The following is a 10938-nucleotide window of genomic DNA, read 5'->3' on the forward strand; positions in this document are numbered from 1 at the left end:
CTAGGGACAGTCCAAGCCCCTAAACAAGGTCATTTCAGCCCCTAGTCAATTTAAACTCTTGTAATCTGCAAAAGAAAGAAACCTGGGTACCTTAAAGTTCAAAAAAAATTCTACTCCCATTAAATCACCCAAGTTTAAAAGGAAGCTGATCAATTTGACTCTGAGCCACCTTGCCCTTACCATCCCCACCCCCTTACTTCTTACTCTGGACTTTTAAGCAGGAAGAGACCCTGAGTCAGATTCCATGAGGTGGTAGTTAGGAATGAGACTGTGAAATTAAGAAAGGAGTCTTAGCTTTCATGATGGTCTAAGTCCATTTACCTCCTCCTCAAACACCGAGCACTTCGCCTGGGGGCGAGCTTGCTTGGGCTCCCTTTGTGTGCAGCCCTGCAGCCCCGAGTTACAATCATACGGCTTAAATTCTCATAGAAGGCTGGCTGGCTTCACCCAAGACAGAAGACAAGTCTGTGAGGTAAGTGAGTAACTACTTCACAGCACCTCAGGCCAGGCAAGTGTCTGCTCTGTTCCTTGTCTTCCCCGCTCCCTTTGGAAAGGACAGTGCCTCATCTGCATACCAGCCCAGATATAGGTTTTGAGGAACAGTGAGGGCAGGTGGGGAACAGGAAAAGCCCTCAGCTCTCCTGGGATACTTGGCCCCAGCCTCTCTCTTTGAGCTTCATTGGCTGCTACATCAAGCAGAGAGTGATCGTTCCTAATCCAGGTATAAGCAGTGGAAACATTGATATGATACCTTTTCCCAGCTCAGCTGAGGTCAATCAACTCAACAACAGAAAGCAGGAAGCAGAAAAACTCAGCATTCTCCTAGTATTGATCTCCCTTTAAGTTGATAATAAAAGCTGCTAGTATTGAGACCTACTAAGTGTTGAGCACAGGCTAACTTTCTTACAAATAGGAATCCAGGGAAGCCTCCATTCTACACACAGTTCAGATAACTGAGGCTCAGAGAGAGAATGTGATTTTGCCCAGGGCTTGTAGTGGAGCCCAGTCTGTTTCACAGCTGAAGGCCTCTCCCTCTCATGTGCTAGCTTTCCAAGCCTCCTTCTACCAGTACTGCTCTTAGATCTGGGCACCAGGTGTCCCTCCCTCAGGCTCCAGGCTTTAGAGGGCCCCTCCCAAGAGGCAAAAAGTCTGGGAAACTGGATAGTTCTGCCTACCCAGGGACCCCTTGCTGCCCCCCTGCCCCCCTTACATTTTAGACTATACACTAGATACCTAGTCTCCTGGAACTCCCTCATCAAGGGGTCCTAGCTGGAGTTGCCTGAGGTAGCAAATATTACAGGCTGACCAGTTAAATTTGAATTTTAGATACAGCAAATTTTTTTTAGTGTAATTATGTCCCATGAAATATTTAGAACATGCTTAATGCTAAAAAGTTATTATTTATCTAAATTCCAGCTCGACTGCATCTTGTATATTTTCTGGCAACCCTAGCCCCAGCCCACTCCCAGGATTTGGCTGTTTGGGTGGCGCTTGCACAGAGCTTGGACGTGCACAATTGAGTGTCCAAAGGCAGGCAGGCAAGGCCCCCCTCAGAGCCGGAAGGAGCCTGAGAAGAGAGAAAAGGGGGCCAACTGGGGCCCTCCATTTGTATCCTTGTTAGGATGCGCTTGTTCCCCAGACCACACCTACAACATAGGCTGCTTTATCGTCTAACTAGCTTAGTTTTCATTTGTGATTTCCATAGTCATGAGTTTCCAGAACATGACCCCCTTCGTCAACCTCACCTCCAGCTGGATCTGGGGTGAGGGGCTGGAACAAGGTACTCAGAAGTCCAGTCTAAGGGATATTTCCATGTGGATACAGATGACTTAAGAGGGCTCTCAGTCTGTAAAAAGGACAAGCTGCTGGATGTGTGGGTCTGCATTTTCCACTTTTCTGTGTAAAGGGTGCCTGGCCATGAATGAGATGCTGCACTTCTTGAGTTCATTTTTTTCTCCCATTCATAACATATGAGAAATATCCCAGCCTCCTGGAGTGAGTGTGAGCGTGAGATGAATTAACATGTTAAAGTGTCCAAGCACTTGACAAGTGTCGAACCTCATAAATGCACTTGGGTCGGTCTGCTTAGTCAGGAGCAGGCTTTTTTTTTTTTTTTTTTTAAGGCTCAGCTGGACCACCCACACTTCCATTTCCAGCCTGGGGCCCTTGGATCTTCCATGAGGCCGAGATGGCTCCTGAGTCATGGAACAGCGAGGTCACGCTCATCCAGGCCTTCTGAAGTATTTTGAAGAATGAACCCTAGGAGCATGGCCTTCCAGAACCATCTAACTCTACGTCTGCAACTCAAACTTACACTACACCATGGGACCTATGAGATGACTTCTGTCTGGGGGACAAGGAGGACCCTTCACACCAAGTTAGGGCTAAGTCATCAGAACGAAGGTCTGGATTATTCCCCAGAACTATGTGAAGGCTACTAAGATCAAGTCTTACTAAGAATTATTGAATAAAAGCCCAACTTCTTTTCAGTGCCAGGTGAATAAAGAGAAAAGCAAATCATTCCCAACACAGGGTTTCTCTGGTCTTCACTAGTTTGTGTTCTCACATCTTCCTAATTCATCCCTCCCTCTTCTTCCCCTCCTCCCAACAAATTAGCTTCTAGTCATCAGCTAGAAATCCTCAGGAAAACCTTCAAGAGGAAGGTGGTATATTGTGAAGCAGGAAACAAGGACTCTGATGTCAGAAAGACTTGGGTCCCAGCTCTGCCACCTCCCCATCACCATAGGGAAGCTACTGAACCTTTTTTCATCTCAAGTTCCTCTTGTAACAGTGGTAATACTATTTACTTTTGCTTAGCACAGTGCCTGGCACCTAGAAGCTGCTTGTTAAATGGGGGCCATCGTTACTGTTGAAGATAATGCCCAATATATATAAGATTATACTTTATGCTCAATAAAGCATAAATACATGAATGAATGAAAGAAACACTTCCTGAAAGGTTACCTTTTCAAATTTTTCAGGATCACAAAAGCAGAAGTCAGCCGAAGGCATAACTTGGGGGTTCCCTCCAACCCTGAGTCCCCAGATTGGAGGGCTCCTTTGAGCCTCTGGCCTTTGTGATTCAGTTTCCAGCTTTGCCTGACAATGTGAGGCACACCTCATTCTGCTGGCTCGCTGTGGTTGTCTGTCCCCACCTCCTCTATCCTTCATTGATCTAGCTCACATTTCTCCGTAACCATCCTTGATTACCTGCAGGACTAAACAAGCAGGCAGCCATCATTAAGAAATCGCAGGCACATACCTTTCAGATAGCATAATCGCCCCACCGGCTGGTACCAGTGCCCCAACAAGCTTCCTGCTGTGACCCACTATGCAAACAGTTCCACCCACCGGAGGTGAAAACAATTCTACTTTTCAGGGCTGGAGAAGACTGATTTTATGCAGCAGAATCCTTTCAATTATTCAGGATGCTGCTGTCTTTTTTTAGTTCAATTATTCAGGGGTTTCTGAGTACACGATTGTAAATTCAGCATTTGCTGGCGGGAAAGCCCAGACTTGATTGGTTGAGATTCAACTTGGCTCTGTGTTTCTCAAACGTGACAGTGAATCTAGACAAGAGAAGTGGCCATCCTTTTGGCAGAGAAATAAGTGCAGAGAAAAATTTATCTTTGAAAATTTTTGATTCACAACCTGTAGTTTATGCAGAGTGCTTACTTTCATGATCCTTTCTCTTGCAATACACTGGCAGAAAGATTTTTGGAAATCAATAAACAGCCATCCATGTATAATGAGGACACTTATTTCAGATACATTCTCCTCTCTGTCTCCTACTAAAATAGTATCTATGTATCCTCTCTTGAATATTTAAATTGAGGGTAAGCTACCTGCTTGGCTACCAAGATGCCACATTTCCTGGTTTCAAATGAGGAAGTAACCTGAAGATGAGGTGGCAGGGTTTCCATGTTATCTTTCAGAGAAATGACTTACGTAGTACAGAGAAGCATGTGGTTTACTCTCAGGAAGCACATCATGACTGCTGGTGGTAAGATATTTAACACTTACCACCTGTCTCTGTCGCTGTGCTGAGTTTTAGTGAGAACTTCTGGAAAATGTTAATTCCTCCTCTTGGCTCATTTATTCACTCAAACCTTCACTGAGTATCTCATATATGATTTTGGGTTGGACAGTGGGGATACAGCAATAGACAGATCCCAGACCCTGCCCTTGGGAAGCCTATAGTATATGCAAGTGACCAATATTAAAGTAAAATCATTAAAAAATCCAAGTTTATTTACTGTGATTAATATTTTATTGCAAAAATAGTTTTTTAAAAGGGAAGAAAAAGAGCATAAGATTAGGAAATTAAGATGGTAAACTGTTGCAGGGAGATGTTGACAAAGTCATGAATTGCGTAGCACAATTATTTTTGTTATCTCTAGACCCTTGCCCAGGGCCTGACATTTTCAGTCTATTGTGTGAATGAAGTTTCTTTTATGAAGCCCTTTTTACTCAAGGGCCTCTGATTTTAACAAGTAAAAACTTGTACATAGTGCTTATGGAGTGTCTAACATTGGCCAGACACTATTTTAGTTCTTTATGTCTATTAGGCTGTTCATCCTTCCCCTAAAGTTCTGAGGTGGGTATGAGCACTGTGCCTTCATTACTTAAATAAAAATTAAAAAAAAAAATCAATGCACAAAGAAGCTAAGGCAATTCATCAAGGTCACATAATACACAAGTTATTGAGTGGCAGAGTCTGGATTTAAACTTTGGTCATCAAACTTAAGAATCTCAATCTCTAACCATTGTGCTACACAGTGCTAGTCAAGTTAACTAGCTTTGCATAGACTCAAGACATGTGAAGAGCTATGGTGATGTAAAAGAAATAAATATCAATAGCATGTCTTCCTCCAGGGATTGGTTGGAGGTTGCAAAAGAGCAAGGAGAGAAATAACATAGCTTATAACAACTTGCCCCTTATCACCTGCCTCCAGGTTCTTCAGGTTTGCTAAATTCCTTTCTTTGGCCCAAAGCAGTCATCTTCTTCCATGACTCCATGGAAATCTGCATTCTCAGGGATGACTGGCTCTGGCTGGTAGCCTTGGGGCCTTCTGGAAGAATCCACATGCTACAGCCACTACAGTGTCTCACCCTGCATGGAGTGCTAGCATCTGCCCCTTCCCCAGAGTGAGCAGCCTCAGCCTCACCATCATCTCTCCTTCTTCTGAAGGAGGTTTCTCTTCTGTGTGCTTCCAGCTACATATGGGGTTGGTGGGTAAACAAGAGTTTAGGGCCTGGGTGCCACACTGGATTGAATCCATCTTAGAGCCATCACAATCTGCTTGTAGTCTAGGTTTCCATCCCTTCCTGAATCAGGGGAGATGAGGTTCTTTCTCCTTCCCTCTCAGGGCTATAGTAGGGAGCATCTGAGGAAATCATCACTTCTGGTGCCCACCCTCCCGAAAACCTGCCTACCCTTCCACTTGAGCTCCCTGGTGCTTGCTAGGTCACTTTAATCGTGTCTGACTCTTTGCTAGGCTCCTCTGTCCATGGAATTCTCTAGACAAGAATACTGGAGTGGGTTGCCATACCCTCCTCCAGGGGATCTTCCTGACCCAGGGATTGAACCCGTGTCTCTTATGTCTCCTGCATTGGCAGGTGGTTTCTTTACCACTTGCACGTCTGGGAAGATTGAGTTATCTTGTACTCTTTGTTCTCGACACTAATGTTTCCCCTCTTTTCTTTTAATTTGAATGTGTAGTCCTGTAATTGGGAATTCATACTCCACCATCAAGTTTCCTGCTCTGGGTGTTTATGTACGTGAAACTGAGTAAACTGTAGACACAGGTGATGCATCTGTGATCCTCCTACCAGAGCCGGTGCTCTGTACCTGAGAGCAAGAGCTGGAGAAAAGCTAGTGGCTTGCAGAAGAGAAGAAAAGGAAATCTGAGGCCTTTGACTTCAAGCCATAAGGTCTGATCTTTGGAAAACACAGTTTAGCATATCTTCAAGTTGTGGAGACATTAGGTCAAAGCAGTTGTAAATTCCATTTGTTCAAGACCTGTGACTAAAAGAATTTGTGCATAATGTTTGAAAATTTGTGAAGTTAGAATATACAAGTGAAGGATTTTCTCATGTCAAAACTTCTTGCATTTCCTTGTGCTACAAGAGGTGAAGATGTGGTAGGAAATTTTAACCTGTTTTTCTGGAAGACTGACTTCCTTGGGCCTTTTGATTTTGTAAAGGGAATGTGCATGCATGTTTAGTCATGTCCTACTCTTTGTGACTGTAGTCTACCAGGCTCCTCTGTCCATGGGATTTTTCAGGCAAGGACACTGGCGTGGGTTGCCATGCCCTCCTCCAGGAGAATTTTCTGACCCAGGGATTGAACTCATGTCTCCTGCATTGACAGGCAGATTCTTTACTGCTTGAGCCATTGTGGAAGCCCATTTGTAGAGGCAAGTGAAGGTCCCATTTGGAAAAAATGAGTGTCTAGACTTGAATTCCACATAGCTAAAATGGCACAGGTTGTTTTCATGGTGGATAGGGTGCAATTTTTGAGACTAGTTTTAGGAAAAAATACACACTGTGTACCACACAATCCCCTGAGTGGCAGTATTAGTTGTTGGGCCACAAGTGTGAGACATGGTTGAAGCAGTTATCCCAATAGAGACATGGGAAAATTTAGGGCAATCACATTAAGAGATCAAGTCTTTGGGCCTGAGCTCAGGTTATTATTGAACATAATTGGCTGCCTAGATTGTTCTGGAATGCCCTAAGGCTATGCTGATGGCTGTGCTTGGAAGGGTGTAGCAGACACTGTTTTTGTTCCAGTGCATTATAGAAACATAGTTGACTTCTGCAGCAGTCACCTTTAATTCATTCTGCTCAGGCTATTTCTTTGAAATGTGTAAGCTTGCAAAAGATTATGTATTAGTTCACGAGAACTTCAAGTCAAGGGGTTGAGCTGTCATTAAATATTTTGATGGAAGAATGGTAATTAAAACACCAGAAAGATGATGCAAATAGATATGGACCACTCTGCCAGGTTACTACAGCATCCCAAGCCTGAAGAAAAGTGAGGTTACACACCATCACATGCCAAAGAAACCATAAACAAACCAAAGATTTTCATTGGCAAAGTGTAGCTAAAATATTTAATTGACTCCAGCAGCCGAGTCAACATACCATATTTATATTTTAAAGCAATTGACTGTGTCATAGAATATAAGAAAATCTGACCATTTGCCAAGAGGCACCATTTCAAGCCATTCAGAACCAAGTAGAGTCAAATAGTCTAAAAGGGACTCACTTTATTACAATGCTAAGATAAAGTTACTGGGGATGTTGGATTTATAGAATGAACAATAAAAATCATTGATTAGAAAAGATTTGGGAAATTTGCTTCTGATACAAGAACCAGAAAGACCACTATACAAGTAGTGAATCCCCCACACCCCGTACTCCTGTTAAATCAAAATTAGAACAAATATTCTAGTCTGAAATTAATTCCCTGATGTTAGTCAGATCCCACCTCCTTGGCTAAATATACCGACTTGCAGATGGTCCGGTTTCCCCATAGAGGCTGTAAGACACACACATGGTTGATAGAAATTACAAAAATTGCATAGGTCCATGAAATATATAAACATGTATCTCTAATGTATTTAAAATGAAGACAGATGGAAGAATGTGCCCACAAAATGACGAGACAGGAATATGTCTACGTATGGGTCCAAGTCTTCATCAGCATTGCTCCAGCTCCATGCCGGGTATATATTATGGCCTAGAGAGGATGTGCATGTGTACACCCACGGGAATCTCAGAGAAAGGAAATTGCAGCAGGCACACAATTCATCTCTAGCTGCCCACCTGCCAAAAGTTGGCAGGCTCCTCCGGGTCACAACCCACATGTTGTGAACCACGCCTCTACCTCCCTGGGTAGGTAGCATGTGGTTTTGAAGGCAAAGGCTGTGAGTTTATATTCCCAGACACCATATGAATGCAGTTAACAGACAACTATGGTCTTTTTATATGTACATGGCCACAAATCATTCCAGATTGATGCCTGGCTGATAGACTCAACCTCCTGCAAATTTCCCATATGTTTCACCGGACTCCAGAACGAGCTGGAAGAAAATATGCAAGTATTGGGAGATTCTACACAGAAACATGGGAAACCTCTACTCCTTGTGGAACGGCGGCATGAGAAGCTACAATTGGGAAGGGAGGGAATGTCCGCTTTTCCTTGATTTCCTAGGCATTCAAAAACCAATTTCTAAAAAGGAACTGCAGTCAAAAATACAGCTGACCACAGGAGCTTTCTCCAAAGTGGTGCTGATTCAGCCTTAGGAACTGGAGGGAAACAAACCATCCCCATGTTAAACCATGCCATTTTAACTGAAACTGACATTCACAGTTTCTTTTACCTTATCGGTTTTTCCTCAAATTTTCCTTCCCTCCTTCCTACTAATTTTTATTTCATGAAAGACTTGAGGAAACAAGAACCACAATTAAACAGCAACCCCAGCCCCATGGCAACTCAGAGTACCAGCTGATTGTAAAGCCCAGGAGTTGATTATTATTAAGCCTCCACATAAGCTAGTTCTCTTGCGTATTCTTAGAATAAAGAACAAGAGAAACTTAACATATAGAAATTATCAAAGAGTGGGAAACACATTGCTTCCTCATTTATCCGTGGGGGTGTATAAGAGAAGGTGAGTGGTCAAGGAAGTGAGGATTAGGGCCTTTATCTTGCTCATTAAATATTTCACATAAAGAGGGAACTATAGGCAAGAGAAGCATGAAAAATATCAGAATTAACCGGTGGTAATTTTTTGTGGTTGCTGTTGGGCAAGAAATAGTGACCTTCTTCAGAAAGCCAGGAGACCAAAAAGATGGTGGACTACTGTCCTAAAGAAACATTTTTGCTGAGTTAGAATTTGGGTTTCTTTTACACGAAAAGATCTCTCTGGCTTCTCTCCAAATATGGACTTACTGCAGTTACTGAGTATCTGAACTAAAGTCATCAGAGAACACATAGAAAGACGTAAAGGATTTGCCACAACCACTGAGCCTGGGAAGTATGGCTCCACTACATTCCTATCTTGTGACTTTTGGGTAAGATCCTTGCCGCATGCATGACATTGCTGTGTGTTTTCTCCAGGATAAATACTCTGAGCCTACTGGCGAGACGTGAGCTCTAAGGATAGGGTTCTTTTCTTTTTTCACATTTGTGAAGCTGGTGAAGAATCTTTCTCGAATGAATTCATGTTCTAAAGACCTGACTAATAAACACATATATATCTGGCTTCTATCCGGTATGAAAGTTCTCATCAAGCCTAAGGTGTTGCCACACTACTGATATTTGTATGGTTTCTCAGTAGTATGAATTCTCTGACCAACAGTAGGGTGTGAAGTTCAAATTTGAGTATTAAAGACTTCTACCATATACCATATTCACACAAGTTTCTCTCATGTATGGATTTTCTGATGTTCAGTGAGTGCTGAGACCTGAGTAAAGGATGAGCTCGCAGGTGCAGATGGGCGGGCAGCCGACGGAGGTGCTGTGCCTGATGAACATGGTGCTGCCGGCCGAGCTGCTGGACGACGAGGAGTACGAGGAGATCGTGGAGGACGTGCGCGACGAGTGCGGGAAGTACGGGCTCGTCCAGTCCATGGAGATCCCACGGCCCGTGGACGGCGTGGAGGTGCCCGGCTGCGGGAAGATCTTCGTGGAGTTCACCTCTGTGTTTGACTGCCAGAAAGCCATGCAGGGCCTGGCGGGTCGCAAGTTCGCCAACAGAGTGGTGGTCACAAAATACTGTGACCCCGACTCTTACCACCGCCGGGACTTCTGGTAGAGGTGGCGGGGCAGCGCAGCGGCGGAGCTGGCTGGGGGCGTCTCCCCCCTCCTGCTCCCCCCATTTCCCCCCTCCCCCGTAACGCTCTGCAGACGCTGGGCAGAGGAGTGTGAGCCGAATGACAGCCGGCAGCAACTGGAATGGCAGCAGTGAAGGCTGGGGGTGGGCTGGGCGCGGGGCGGGGCGGGGCGGGGCCCGGGTAAGTGCGCACGCAGACCCGCACAGATGCAGGCACGGCACAGACACAGGGGGAAGGGCGGGGAGGGGGAGACAGCGGGGCGGGGTCGGTCCCCCACATCCCCTCCCTGAAGCAGTCTTCTGCGGGATACCCCCTGTCTCTTACCCTTCCCCACCGTGGAAACACAGTGTGTTTCTATTTGACGGCCAAACTCTTTTGAATTTGGTTGTCCGGCCTGGTACCTTGCCCCTTCCCTCTCAGGACCACAGGTCCCGTCCTCCTGGCCTCTGGTCCTCGCCCCGGTGTCCTGGTTTCTTCCCTAGTTGATTCTCTCTAGTCTCCCGGGCCTGCCCTCCACCCCGTGGGCCCTGTCCCTCTCCTCCTCTCTGTGGCACTTTCATATTTGCTAAGACGAATTTGCTCATTAAACAATTTGTTGTATTAGAAAAAGAAAAAAAGAAAAACCACCACCTATAACCTCCCTGGCTAGATCAACCTATTTGCTCACGGTCTGTTTTCCCCACTGGGGCTGCAGGACACACACATGGTTGATAGAAATTACAAAACTTGCATGGGTCCATGAAATATATACACATGTATCTGTAATGTATTTGAAATAAAGACAGATGGAAGAATGTGCCCGCAAAATGACGAGACAGGAATATGTCTATGTATGGGTCCAAGTCTTCATCAGCATTCATTGCTCCAGCTCCACGCCGGGTATATATTATGGCCTAGAGAGTATGTGCATGTGTACACCCAAGGCAATCTCAGAGAAAGGAAATTGCAGCAGGCACACAATTCATCTCTAGCTGCCCACCTGCCAAAAGTTGGCAGCCTCCTCCGGGTCACAACCCACATGTCGTGAACCACGCCTCTACCTCCCTGGGTAGGTAGCATGTGGTTTTGAAGGCACAGGCTGTGAGTTTATATTCC

The 10938-nt window shown here is 44.9% G+C and overlaps 1 protein-coding gene across 1 annotated transcript in view; it reads left to right on the plus strand.

The window, feature by feature from the left end:
* The window catches only part of LOC133048812 (splicing factor U2AF 65 kDa subunit-like), a 50702-nt gene extending 40075 nt beyond the window's left edge, over positions 1-10627 (plus strand). The window contains exon 2 of the mRNA XM_061132595.1: positions 9462-10627. Coding sequence (XP_060988578.1) covers positions 9486-9824 — 339 coding nt within the window. The 5' untranslated portion in view covers positions 9462-9485 and the 3' untranslated portion in view covers positions 9825-10627. The remainder of the gene's footprint in view (positions 1-9461) is intronic.
* The last annotated feature ends 311 nt before the right edge of the window (positions 10628-10938 follow it).

The sequence above is a fragment of the Dama dama genome, chromosome 29 (genome assembly GCF_033118175.1).
Source record: "Dama dama isolate Ldn47 chromosome 29, ASM3311817v1, whole genome shotgun sequence".
Classification (NCBI taxonomy): Eukaryota; Metazoa; Chordata; class Mammalia; order Artiodactyla; family Cervidae; genus Dama; species Dama dama.